This window comes from the organism of the source record quoted next, unplaced genomic scaffold (assembly GCF_019419815.1).
Source record: "Pyrus x bretschneideri cultivar Hongxiangsu unplaced genomic scaffold, Pyrus_bretschneideri_v1 Contig46, whole genome shotgun sequence".
NCBI classification, from domain to species: domain Eukaryota; kingdom Viridiplantae; phylum Streptophyta; class Magnoliopsida; order Rosales; family Rosaceae; genus Pyrus; species Pyrus x bretschneideri.
This window is the reverse complement of record NW_025999783.1, coordinates 605,809-620,292: the sequence shown is the minus strand read 5'-3', so window position 1 is coordinate 620,292 and position 14,484 is coordinate 605,809. Positions and strand designations below refer to the sequence as shown.

The window sequence follows — 14,484 nt, the reverse complement described above, 5'->3', positions numbered from 1 at the left end:
AGAGAGATAGTTGCAAAAGATAGAGATGTGGCATGTCATTTTGGTGCTTGCTTTTTCATCAGCGCTACTGTGTGCAACTAGTGCACACAAGGTGCCTGGTGATGATGGTCATGGAAGCACAACCGATCAACATACAATGGTTGTGCATGCAAGTAATGGCAGAGTTACCAGAAGTGCATCTTTGGCAGCGTTGGTAGGTTTGCAGGGATGAGAGGTTTTGCTAGAGTTGGCGGAGTAATGCCGGTTCTCGGTGGAATTGGTGGAGGGATTGGGAAAGTTGGTGGAATAGGAGTAGGAGGTATTGGTGGTAGTGCTGGTGGTCTTAGTGGAGTTGGCGGATTAGGCGGAGCTGATGGCTCTGGTGGTCTTGGTGGTGCTAGTGGTGGCGTTGGTGGTGCTGCTGGCGATGGCGTTGGTGGTGCTGCTGGCGATGGCGTTGGTGGTGGAGTTGGTGGCCTTCTTCCACATCCTTGATCATTTTTGGTTTAGGGTTTCATGACTTTGCATGCATGCATACATGCATGGCTAGTAGCTATCCAATTAGTAGAATGGTCTTTTTTTCTAAATTAGTGGTTGGTCCTTGTTTGAAGTTTCGACTTTTTGTTATATTATCGGTTTCTAGCTACTAGTGGTGATTGTTGGTTTGTCTCTATGACATGCACCAATCTTATGGTTGTATCTGCTATTCATTCTAGTGTTTTCTACTTATGGTTAATGAAATTAATCTTTTTTCTTGAAATTATATATTATTTCGAATCTAGTCCATTAATTTTAAAAGGAAATCATGGTACCAACTCCAATATAATACTTCAAACCGGTTTTTTTTATTTTTGTCATGAGCTAAATGCCAGGCAAGTGATCATTATTCTCAAAATATCAAAGAGTAATGCTATTCATACCATGTTTTTGTACCACATTTTCATACCATCTTAGTGACATTTGAGTTGAACAAGGTACATCATTTAATTTCAATCTTTTTATTAATTAAAACACTTCAATAATCTTAGGTGAAAGAATGAGATTCCTCGTATACCACAATCATCATTTAATTAATAATTTTTTTTATTAATTATTGATTAACATTGTGATTAAATGCTAATCATATACCACAATCATCATTTAATTAACAATCTTTTTATTAATTATTGATTAACATTTTGATTAAATGCTAATTAATTTAGATGATGTGGCTGTTCAACTCATTTGCCACTTAAGATGATAAAAAAATGTGGTATAAAATTGTGGTAAGAATAACATTATTGAATATGAGCCAAAATATTGAAGTTAAGCAGTTGTACACTTCAATGTCATCTCATGTCTTGTTGGCTTTACATTAATTAATTTTTGCTAGATTTACATTAATTAATTAATTTGTGGAGGAAATTATGATTTGAAACAAATTTAATTGATCTGGATTACTGAAGAAGGATGATAGAGATTTTTCTAGGTTCGAGTTCTAGGTCCCAAGACTCACATCTGAACTATGATTTTCCTGCGTTCGTGTTCTAGGTTCAAAGACTCGCATCTTCTCATAGTTCAAATAAATTTAATGTAAATTATTTATTATTTTTTCGGATTTAAATTTTCCCACCTCTCCGTACTTTAGAGGAATTTAGGATATATTAATATCATTTGTGAAAAAGAAAATCTGAAATTAATTGGTCTCAACTCATTTGTCAAGGTCTCTTCATCTTGGCAGTGCTGCTGACATTAATATTTATGGATCTATACTGAGCTTCCATTGGCATGGATACCACCTGTACGGCTTGTACATGCCATGCAGCAGTCTGTGTGTCTGTGTTACTGTAAACTAACAAGATCAGATCACTTTACACTGGAGTAGGATTCTCTCCTCTTTTTTTTTTTTTTTTTCGTCCCTTCTTATTTGAACGGTCACGGTTAAACTACGTCAACATCTTATATTAATTTTTTATAAAAAAAAAAGACAAAATTTGAGAATGTGAGAGATGAGGATAGAAGATAATCCTAATCCCTTTACATTTCTCTATCAAATAGTTTAAACATTGATAATTAATGATTGATGGTACTTTTCCCTTTAAAAACGTTTAAACAGTAATTTAAAGTACAATAGAGAAAAATACCTAAAAAAGTACAAAGTAATTCAAATATGTAGAATTATAATAGAGAAAAAACATTTGAAGAAAGTCTTAGATTCGATTATCGCTAAAGACGAATTTGAACCACATTATTGGTAACTCATTGTGAGACTTAGCCCATCTTTTTAGTGTAAATAATATTATTTGTTCAAAAAAGTTGTATTTTCTTTTAAAAAATGCTAGGGGAGTCACTTTGTACCACTTATTCAAAATGAAATCGGACCATTTTTGGACCTTAACTCTAATAAAACAAAAGTACAATGTAGTCTCTCAAAATATAGTCTATCTCGCATTATTTTTTTCATTTTTTAAAATAAGCTCAAGGCAACTCTATGTATAGCTGTAGTTAGGTTGTTATTTACATTAAATAATTTCCAAGTGAGGGTGTCTTAATTAGTTAAAAATAATGTAAACATTCTTCCTAAACTATATTATAGATCATTCTTCAAGTGTCATTCATGAAAAAGAAAAAAAAATCAACTATGTATGAATGTTTGGTGATCATTAGAAAGGAACTGATAATTAATCATGTGAAAGAAAGTTAAAATTTGATTGATTTTTCGCTTGGCTGCTTATTAAAACCTGAAAAATGGAAAATGTTGGATACCATTTTTGGGATAGGATGTTCGGATTTTTCTATATACGAACATCTCACTCAAAGCCAATTACCTTGATCGGGTGGTAAAAACTTCAATTCCTAACATCTTCTGTCAAAGTTTTTTTTTATTTTTTTTATTTTTTTAATACATCAATATTTTTACACTAATGGGAATGAGAGTTCGGCTAAGCCACACAATGAGCATCCTAATTTGGTATCAAATTCTTCATCCATGAGATTCCAACCTAAAGCCTCTCACTTTCAAGTGAAGAGGAATACCACTAAACCGTTGTACTAAGTAGCTTCTCTCAAAGTTAATTACTTTGAATCGGGTGGTAGAAAGTTCAATTACTTCAAGTTCTACCTCATATTGTCATAAATACATAGAATGGGGGAGTATGCGCTTTACGACAACCATACGAGTTCAGATGATGCCATATGCCAGAGTGCCAAATTTCTTCCCAACTATGTATCAGTTATTTAAACCAAATTTCATACATATCGTAAAATATGAAGAAATAGAATAGTGTTATTCACATATTTCTTTTTACTTTCCACACATTCTATATTAATTTTTATCATTTGATCATCTTCAATTCATCTGATCAAACGGTCAAAAATTGAAATGTGTATGAAAAGTAAAAAGAGTGTATAAATAGCACCACTCATTTAATAAATATATGATACTTTTCTTAGAACCTTTCGGTTAACTAAGCTAATCAAAACGCCGTTTTTCTGCTCTATTGTCAATATTCAAGTACGCACTTGCCTTGAATGTTCTTTTTCTAGGAAAAATGACAATGGTCCTGTAGGTTGTAACGTGCTATGAGCAGATTTCCTGCATATTGCATCGTATTAGCCATGCTAGCAGATCATGGTCATTGGTAGTGATTGACTGTAACGCCTGCCACCTCAAAAATTCAATAAACAGGGTGTCACAATTCTCAATGACCAGTTTCATTTTCTATATAAACAAACCTTCGACAGTCCGTTTTTCTATATTTATATGATAATATAATTACACTAAGTCGTGGAGATAAATTAGTATCGAATTTGTCATTTATGAGATTCGAACTTAAGAACTTTCACTTACAAGTGAAACGTAGTACTGTATGACAAACATACATACTATTTAAATATACAAAATCAACCATATTGCTAACACTTTCTGAAACAAATGAGTTCGACATATAATGATAAAAACCAAAGTTAAAAAACTTGTGTTGGTAACGTGATCAATTTTGTATGTCTAAAGAATATTATGTTATTTTAAATTTGCCGCATATGGTGAGTCATGACTTCGGTTTCCATACTGCTTCCTCCTATATAGAGAGCTCATGCGTACCATGCAGGCAACGACCCAACTTTTAATTAGATCGGGTTGAGACTAATGGGCATGGCTCGTATACTAATGATCTATGTGACCTTTTTTCTTTTCATAGGCTTGGCCTTCTCTGACGGCCCTCCACTGCCTCCTAATATACCAACTCCTACGCTGTCTCCTCCTATTGGAAGCGGTGGAGGACAGGGTGGTGGTGGTGGGAGCTGTGCCGGTCGAGGAAGTGAAGGCTCAGGTTATGGTTATGGCAGTGGGTATGGCCATGGAACCAATGGTGGTGGAGGAGGTGCTGGCGGAGGTGGTGGAGCTGGTAGAGCCGGTGGTACTGGCTCTGGCTTTGGAGGTGGAGCTGGTTTTGGTGGTGGCAGTCCTAGGAAATTAATTAGACAGGAAGAGTTCACTAGGCTATTGAGATGTTATGTGTTTGCTTCTAAAGTTCTAGCTACTTGAAAGTACTGTGTGGGTGTACCGCTGTTTCTAGTTAGGCTCCTACATATGCCATAGTGAATAAAGTTATTCCAACTATATATGCAGCTTTTTCCATATATGTAATCACTCTATTTGTGTTACTACTTTTCCAAGTTGATTTCATGTGTGTACTATATTTATGAAGTTGTGTTTGTCGATTAGAGAATTCCTTTATTATAAACATCACTATTAAACATCTTTTTCTCTCTAAAAACAATAAATTTTGAACAATGACACGAAGAAATCGCGCTCCAGCATTGTTATATAAGACATATTCTAAAAAACACAACAACAAGATATTAAGATCACAAATATATAATGAATGAAATCAATATAATAGAGATGTAACTTATCTGTAAAATACAGAGAAAGGTTGGTGTTGGAGAACTCATAATTATCTTCTACTCTCTACGATCTAAAATACCTTGTTAGTGAATAGGGGTTTAGCATTGGAATAGTACGCGTATTGTGAAAGAATAGACAGTGCTTATATAGCTACTGTGATATCTCTCGAAAAAAACGTATTATTAAATGAGATATACTTATAATGACAATCATATATTTTATATCCTAACATTATGTGCGGGGATAAAATTGTCCAGCCCCACTCTTTCTTCTATTTACCTTCTTCTCTATTCGCCTCTCCTCTCTCTTCAACCATTTTTCTAGGGAGAATATAAACAATCATAGCAATTGTGTCTAGCCCTATTTTTGCAGCTACTGGGCTATACCCAACCGTTTAAAATTGAACTCCAATGGATGGTGAAAAGGACTTGCTGGTAGTAGAGGTGATGAGATTGATCCATTGGCCTCCATCTTCCAACTTCTTCAATCTTTTATCGAAGTATGCTGAGACCTAGCTAGAAAAGAAATAAAAAATACTGTAGAAGTCAAACTCATGGGTTTGCCAAAGATGCCACCATGTGAAATGGAATTAGAGATTGCAGACAACGTAACTGAGGAATCGGCCTTGAGAGTGTGAGAGAAGGGTGGCTCGTTGGGAGAAAAGACATGGGAAGGACCTTGAATGCTGGTTTGCTAACAACGAGTTCGAGAAGAGAGAAAGTTGGCTTTAAGAATATATATAAGGAGGGAAATGTGCTGGACATTTTATCTTGACGTCTAACGGAAAGTTAATGAAAACCTCGCTTTTGAATTAAATTTACTAATAATTTTTACAACGAGAGTTTTAAATCTTAATTTGTTTACCATATGAACTATCTTCCAAACAAGACCGTTAATCCAATTTTACCCTAAACAATTAACAACAAACTCATTGATTATGAGTGGAATGAGCTGCCCCTTCTTCAACTCGGCCCCTTTAAGAATGGACCCATATACGATAAAGTCCATAAGCAAAGCCCAATTATTTAGCTTTAGTCCATACACCAAAAGGCCCATAGTCTCAATATTCGTTTTATATTTAAAATAACTGAGAATACAGTCCTCTGCGCCAGCTGTTTGGCTTTTCTTTTCAAAAAGGCGGGAAACAAAAATTCAGTAGCAGAGAGAGAGACAGAGATGGAAGGAGGGAGCTCAAGCAGCGAATTGCGGAGCATAGAAGACGCCATTAGATCCTCGGATGTAAGCAATTCCAGTTTTCCATTTCCCAATTTCACTGAATTCAATTTTAACCTTAGGGTTTCAATTTTCTAGTTCGTTCTCGTTTCTCTCACTCTCAGCTTTTGGTCCTGCACTGTTCATCTAGGGTTTTCATAGTAGCGTGACGAAAATTTGATCTCGATTTTTATAAAATCGTTAAATATTTTCAATTTCTTTGGGAAATATTGAATAGTTATTATTTTGTGTGCATTAATTTAAGAATTTGATGAGGTTACCTTTGTTTTTATTTTTTGAGTTCACGTTTTTACTATTTATTTAACGTTGATTGAAAATTTTGTGTTCTGCAGGTAGTGGAGAATCGTATTGAACTGCTCGGGAAGCTTGGTGAGTTGAACATTACAGAGAAATCTGAATTGGCATCCCTTGCGAAATGTCTCACAGTATCCAATTCAATGCTCTTTACATTTTATTAATAATATGTTTCGTTTAATTTATATCATATTTCGTTCGATGTTTAACAATTATGAAATGATTGCGATGGAGATGTAAATTTTCGTTTTAAAGGACCTTTACTTTTCAGGCACATTGCATACTCATTTGTTGACCCAAATTCAGAGAGAATCTGAGGAATGATTTTTATAATGTCCGCTGGAGGTTTTTGTTATCGATATTGCTGCATAAACATTGTTATGGGTTTATGACAAGAGCTTTGGCATGTGATCGATTACTTTTTCAATGCGTCTATGATGGCCTGTATGTTTTGTTTCATGCAATGTTGTAGGACATGAAATTGCTAAGAGATACAAATGGTCGTAGTTCGATTTGCAATCTTCTCATGACCAGTTCGCCATATTTTGTATTTGTTCATTGTTATTCTTAACAACAAGCTTGACATTTTGGGAGGAGTATACTTGCTTGGATGTAAGCCAGTGCATGTTAAACAAGGCTATATTACACGTGGCTGTAAAACACCTAGAATCTGACATATCCAACGCTCTAGCACATTTCCTTGCCCTTGGGACCAAGGTAATATGCCTTTTCATGCAGTGTGCTTGTATTAAAAGCAAGGGTGTACTATTCTTATTCCTTAATGGGACCAGGGTATCTAAAATTCTAACTTTTTGAGGATTATTTATCTGTCAGGCTACCATATGGTGTGGTAAACACCTAAAAATGACTCTTATGTCGAGTGTGGAGTCTCAAGAGGAAGAGCACGACAATCTGTTCTTTGAGGTATAGAATAGTAGAGACTGTCAATTTTCTTTGTGCTTGCAGAAAGAAAAACATCCTTTGTCTTAACCTGAATACTAATTTGACAGATTTCTATACTTGGAGACTTCTCCCTAGTTAAAAATGATTGGAAAATTTTGTCTTGGAATGTCTACAAGTAGCTTCCATTTTGCTCTTGAACCAAGCCATACCTTTTATTCGAGGCTGCATATGGTGTTTATTTCTTTAATGGGCTTAGTTCTGAAGTTCATTGATGCGTTGTCATGTGCAACTTTTCACTCTTTTTGTTGCTGGTATTTCCCATGACAGATGTTAGTACGTACACAAGAAAATTAAGTAGCACATGCATGACCTGCTTACATCATCTGTCTGCTGCATGGCGCACCAACTGTCCTGTAAAAATTCAGTTTTCTTCTTCTTGTACTTATTTTGCAGCTGCTTCTGGATCTTCTGAGCTTCTCTGGTGTTAGTTTCTCAGCTTTGGCAAGATTTCCTGTTTCTACTGACAAGCTGTCAATGGATATTGTTGAGAAATTCTTAGTGGAACAGTTAAAATTGATTAAAGATTCAATAACAGAGATTAAGGTACTTATTAATTGCACTGTGTTTCCTGTGCTAATCTTTATGATAATTTATTCTAATATAAGTACCTTAGTTTATCTACTAGAAATATGTTATGTACTAATTTGTTTTCAAAGAGGTCACGACTTCGTGACGCTAAAAAACGATTAATGAAAAGGATGTCTTCAAATTTTTCTTTTTGACATTTTTGAATTGGATATTACTTGATAAATATTTTCTTTGTGGAATGAGTTTTCGTAATAGCCTAAGAAATGGTTTGCCAAATCCAATACTGCTAAGTACTTCGTGAGTCAGGAGTCAGGACTAGAGAATTTCTGATGTTTAATACAAGGAAAGAAGCTAAGATTAACATTAAGACAACAATGAAGTGCCTGGGAATTTTGACTGGGTATTAGAGTGTTGAATGTATCTTATAGCTTGTGAGTTCGGCTCAAATATACCTAGGGATTCCATAAATAATTTTACATAGCTATTTGTCTGTTAGAAATATCTTGTTCTTTAAGTTCCGAAACTACTTAAACTTACCTTGAATTATCCGCTCTCCATAACAGACAGAGAAACCTGTTATATTTATTCAAATGGACCCTGTGCTTTTAAAATGGGTCATACGGTATTTTGTTATCTTTGGATCTGTTAATAATTCATCCCCCACTCATATCTGACCCAGTCTTATGGTTTCTCACTAACTTGTGCAAATTGGAGGCACATTGAGCACTTGTGCACAACTGATGCATATCAAGTCTAGGGCACATTTTCAGTAACTGTTTAAATGGCAATTTGACAAATGTGGGACCAAAGTTTCATGACTAAACAATTCAAGCGCAAAAAAGTTGTGCTCGTATATTGTTATTTATGGAAAACTTGTACATATGTTGTGAGTGAGTTTGATGTTCGTCTTTGAACTTCTGATATGAGGGAGGAGAATCCTTCTTGGCTGCCTTAATTTCCTTCACTGGCATGTGACTTACATGTTGGTGTAATATATATTTACGTTTTATTGAACCTAATTATTATATATTTTAGAACACTGCTCACGTCTCACATGAGCCTTTCTAACATCTAAATGCAGAGAATTGAGCCATTTGAATCTGTAGGAAAGGTCACGTTGGAGGTCATTGATGCTGTAATAAGACTATGTGGAACATATGCTCGAGTTGTAAATTGGGAGTCTTGGGAAGAAAAGCTTGAGAGGGACAAAAGTGGAACGCACTTTGAAGGGGTCAGTAACATGAATCACGTTATTACTGTTATAAAGTATACAATAGAAAAATTGTGTGAGATAGGCGTTGCTGCTGCTAATAATGGAGGCAGTCTGGTAAAGGTTCTCAATTTTACATGGAAAGGTGTAGTCAGTCTACTTCAGCTTGGTGAGGGGGTATTCGCAACAAAGGTGAATGTAGCTGATATAGTTTCAAATCTAATCTCATTGGTCAATGAATCTTTAAAATGTGCAGCTGAGGCTTGGTCATCATCTTTGAATGACTCCATTTCCGTGACAGAAGCTAGGAAGACATTTCTTCCAATAAAGTTTTATCTGATTAATGCAATAAAAATATCTACCCTGTATCCGTGTCAAGCACATCTGGTACAAAGGGAGATAACAAATTGCATCCTGATGATCTCAACCTTCAAAATTTCATTGAGCAATGAAAAACTGTTAAAAACCGCCGCTGAAGTTTTCGTAGAACTCTTGGAGAAAGCATCCTTGGATTTACTATTTTCGTTACTGAATTCATCTCAAGTGAAGCAGGAGTTCAAGGTTGAGATTCTAGATTCTCTGTTTGGTACAGGAAGCTACACAGATACTAGCTCTGGAGATATGAGTAAATTTAATAAGATAAGTTCGTTGGCTGAAATCATTTCTTTATTTGGGGAAGCAATGCCTGGAGAAAGAGCCTTGTTGCTTGGTCGTGTTTCGTTATTTCTTAGTTTGTTGAAATTTTCTGTTGATCTTGAAGAAGATGTAAAACTTGGGATTACTAGAAAGCTTGGTTGGTTCTTGGATATATTAATTGATGAAGAGGTATATTCTTCCATTTTGCTTTTGCAAGTTCCCGTGTTATATGGTTCTGGAGAAACTTTGGTAGTTGCCTGGCAGCCTATGTTTTCTTCGCTTTTGAATGCATTGGAAATCTTCATGCTTGTGGTCTCTTCGACTCCTGTTTGGAGGGAGTTGGAGGCTTTCCTTCTTGAGAATATATTTCATCCTCACTTCCTTTGCTGGGAGGTTGTGATGGAACTTTGGTGCTTTATGCTGCGGTATGCTGAGCCAGGGACGGTGAGTGGCATTATTGGTAAACTCTGCTCATTACTGAAGTTAGTGGCATCTTCTGAATCAGTTCTTGTACCTGGTTCTGCTCTGCGAAAATTGGCAAGATCAATCAGCATGCTTCTTACTTTTGGCTCACCATCTATCGTAGACCAGGTTTACATGTCCATTGTTAGTGATGAGGGAACTCAGTCGTCACCAGTTATACGTCTAGCCTTATTCATGGAAGGATTTCCGCTGAATTTACTCTCTGACAAGTTGAAAAGTATTGCAACTCAAAGAATCCTTACTGATTACTATGTCTTCATTGAAAATTTTGATGACAAATCTATGAGATCTTCTGGTTCCAGTGTTTTTGGTGTCCCTGTGTTTGCTTTGTCTGCTTCATTGGAGTCTCTGTAAGTAACAAGAAACTTTTTTATGCATTCTTGAATAACTCTACTCTTAGTTCAATAACTTTATTCTTTGGTGCATCCACTACTTGAATAATTTCAGTGTGACAACATCACTATTCATAATTGCTTTCTTATATATTCTTTTGTGGGTGCTTTCCTTTTCTCTATCCATTTCCGAAACTGCGGCTAAATCTTTTTCTTCACTTTATTGTATACCTTTTGTATTTGCATTCATTAACCAGTATATTTAATGAAGCTTTTCCTTCTCCTGTAGCCGGATCAGTACATCCGATATCGATGTGAAGACTCTGAAGCTTTTAGTTTCCATCATTCATAACTACATAGTGTCTTCAGACAAACTAATGAAGGACCACTACCGTAAGCTTTTGAGTGAAACATTGGTAATCATCTCAAAAATGAAGCACCTATATGCATCTGACGAAATGGAGAAAGTAATCTTTGAGCTCGAAAACCTGTTTATTTCAGGATCTGCTGCAGCTTCTGATACACAATTGTATGAATGCAAACCAAATCTGGCTCTTTTCATGGCAGGCCTTGCTCATACGGAAATCAATGAAACTAATGAAAGTGCCAAGATCTCTACTCTCTGGGAGTTGTATCACATGTTGTTGAGTGAACGGCATTGGGCATTTATTCATTTGGCTATTACAGCATTTGGATACTTTTCTGCTCGGACTGGTTGCAATGAGCTTTGGAGATTTGTGCCGGAGACTGCAGCGCTTTCATATGATTTAGAATCTGGAAATGAGGCAACTGTGGAGAGATTCATGTCTGAGTTTAAGATATATCTCGAGAAGGAAACAGCGCTTCTTACAACGACACCTTGTTCTGACCAGCTTGGTCTGCTTGCAAGGGAGGGTCTAACTCTGAAAGAAATGTTTCGGAAGATTTCAGATACCATTGTGGATACTTCAGAACGTGACAACATGGAAATCGACTGTGAAAAGCAAACGGAGATCAAGGGCAGGAAGCAAACCAATAAGAAAAGGAAACTTCCGGATGGAATTAGGAAGGGAATGGAATTGCTAGAGAGTGGTATGAAGGTTATTGTTGATGGTCTGTCGCAGTGGCAGCAAACACAATTTTGCTCCAATGAACTTCACGACAAGTTCTTGACGAGCTTTTCTCGCCTTGAAGATGAAATTTCTCAACTAGTTGGCCTGGCTGGTAGTGATTAGGTTGCATTTTCAATTTCGGGTTAATGGCCGGTTTCCGTGTGACTATTTTAATGATGTGGCTCGAATACGAACCCGAATGTGAATGTTCATTGTCAAGCAGCAGGTAAAGGAGTCGAACCTGGTGGTTTAACTCAAAGCGTTGTGCATTGTGTTACAGCGGATGGAACTGAACGCTAAGGGATAGAATCTACACAAATTATAGTGCTACTAATTTCCGCATCCTCGATCTTTCCACTGTTCACCCTTCTTCGAAGCTAATACGTGTGAAGTTGAATCATTTAGTATCAAAGACCGAGAGGCAAAACGAAAAATCATGAAGCTGGAGATTCGTTTGATGATCATTTTTTTAAATGAAAATTTTGTTTGGTAAATACTTTTAGCTTTCAAAAAATGAAAAACTCGTTTGGTAATTACTGCTGCACCTTCCTATCCAAGGATACCCTAATTCAAACTATCAACCTATTTGTGCGAAGTGGTTTTATTTTGGTTGTTCGATTGGGTTTTTTTTTTTTTTAGTACATCGATATTTTTACTCTAGGGGAAGAGGGAGTTCGGTTAAGCCACACAATGGACAATTTAATTTGGTATTGAATTCGTCATTTACAAGATTCGAATTTAGGACCTCTCATTTTTATGCAAATAGGAATACCACCAAATCGTGGTATTGAGTGGTTGGAGCCCTAGCTTTGTGCATCAAGGTCATTGTCACTTATTTGATGCCATGTGTCAGCATCATATCAATAGAAATTGTAATTAAATTCAATTTTGGGTGGCTGTTTAGTTAGTGAGTCAGTTACTTTCTGTCTAAAATAGGAATTCCAAGTGATGAAGGGTATATTTTTGTAAAAGTTGTTCAGTCAATAAAAAGGTTGCTTATGTCATTTAGTATTCGGTCTAGGGGTATTCCTTTTTACTGGTAAGTGAGGGATCTTAACAATGGCATCGAGCTAGTACTTTGATTCTCTCAAATCCTTTTTTAGTGTATGACTCATCAAGTGTCTTGAAGATCCATGGAGTATCGTGTTTCCAATTTGGCGATTGACGGATTTTCTGAAAAAATTCAAGGCCGCGCAAACCGATTTCAAAGCAACCCAAGATGTGATTCTTGAACAACTTTAGGCCTTGCTCGCGCAAAATGGAAATGGTTCAAGAATTTCAGGATAATCGTGTAAAGAAACGAAGTCAGATCCCAAATTTCCAACTAACCTAAATTTCGACCCCAATTACCATTGTCATGATTCGACTCCAAATTCACGTCAACCATTCAATACCTTGGGATAAGTTTTGTCTCCCTAAAAGTATGGGAGGCTTAGGTGTTGGGAAGAGTAATCATTTTAATAACGCTTGCCTAGCAAGACTGGGCTGAAAGGTGTTAATTGAGGATGAGAATTGGTGGGTTCATATTGTCAAAAGAAAGTACTTAAGAAATGATGCTTTCCTAAATCGTAAAACCAGACAAAAACATTCTCAAGAGGAATTTAAATGCTAGGCATATTCATGAAAAAGGATGCAGATGGTTAGTGGGAAATGGCAAGAGTATTCTCTTTTGGACCCATAATTAAGTTTTTCCTTTCCTACTAATTAATCTTCTGCAGGATAGACAAATCAATAACATAGATAAAAATCTGAAAGTTGGTAATTTCATTAACACTAACTGCTTGCATAGATAGCACTTTCAAACCTCGCTAATCATTGTTAACAAAATTTGCAGTATACCGTTGCCTATAGCCCAGTAGGAAGATTCTATGTTATGGGGCTTCAATGCCAATGTAAGGTTCAGTGTTAAATCAGCAATGTGGATACCAATAATAATACTACTTGTGGGCTAAATCTAAATTACTCAAACAAATGTGGAAACTCAATATCCCAAACAAGTTAAGTTATTTAGTTGGTTATTGATTCTGGGAAGATTGCAAGCTAGAAACAGACTCTCAAAATATATTCACTCTCTCAATCCCTGCTGCCCTGTTTGCAATGAAGATGTTGAGAGTATTAATCGATTGTTCATACATTGTAATGTAGCCAACAAGTCTGGTCCAATGTTAGCTATATTAATCCTAAGAGGAACAATAGTGACAACACTTCATTGGAGTGGTTGAACTCCTTAGATTCTAAGACGAATGATAAAATCTCATGCTTGAGTCTTGTCCTTCTTATTTGCTGGCAAATCTGGAGGGAAATGAATAGTGTTGTGTTTCAAAATAATACTATTAACCCAAGTAGGATTATTTTTCTTGCCACTAAACTTGGTGAAGAATACTTGAATGCAAATAAGAATAGTACAAAAGTCAGTAAAGGGAAGCAATTTATCAAATGGATTCTTCCAAGTAGGGGGAACCTTAAAATAAACTTTGATGGTTCAGTAATTAATAACCATGTTGCTGCTGGTTTTGTTGTAAGGGATGAAAATGGCAGGCCTATTCTTGCTGGGGCAAGGAACTTGGGAGAAAATTCTAACAATGTTGCAGAATGTGTTGCGCTGGGAGATGCTCTTTGGATGGCTAGATGCTGGGGTTTTACGAGGATTCAGATTGAAGGAGACTTGAAACTCGTGATTTATGGAAATTTTATTTGAACTCATCTAACATCTTTCTACACCCAACTTATTCTCTACAATGCATATTATTTTTAATTAAAAAATTTATATCTCTTTAGACCCAATATTATTTCTATACTAAAACCCAAACGCCGGCATACTGTTCATGGACAGTAAAGTGGCAAAAA

General features: G+C 36.0%; 2 protein-coding genes across 3 annotated transcripts; both read left to right on the top strand.

Annotated features, from left to right (window-relative positions):
- The first annotated feature begins 207 nt into the window (after nt 1-207).
- Nucleotides 208-4,504, top strand: LOC103966057 (glycine-rich protein 5-like). Its single transcript, XM_009379182.2, has 2 exons — nt 208-451; nt 4,158-4,504. The coding sequence occupies exons 1-2, from the start codon at nt 208-210 to the stop codon at nt 4,502-4,504; spliced, it is 591 nt and encodes a 196-aa protein (XP_009377457.2).
- A 1,487-nt stretch (nt 4,505-5,991) lies between these two features.
- LOC103966056 lies at nt 5,992-12,214 on the top strand. Of its 2 annotated transcripts, none has more exons than XM_048567742.1 (7): nt 5,992-6,106; nt 6,433-6,525; nt 6,977-7,111; nt 7,229-7,318; nt 7,751-7,900; nt 8,967-10,564; nt 10,836-12,214. In XM_048567742.1, exons 1-7 carry the CDS (start codon nt 6,044-6,046, stop codon nt 11,758-11,760), a joined length of 3,054 nt encoding a protein of 1,017 aa, XP_048423699.1. In that variant the 5' UTR covers nt 5,992-6,043; the 3' UTR covers nt 11,761-12,214. The 2 variants fall into 2 exon arrangements, with proteins under 2 accessions (XP_048423699.1, XP_048423700.1); XM_048567743.1 differs by having other exon boundaries at nt 6,089-6,106; nt 6,973-7,111.
- Nucleotides 12,215-14,484: the final 2,270 nt, after the last annotated feature.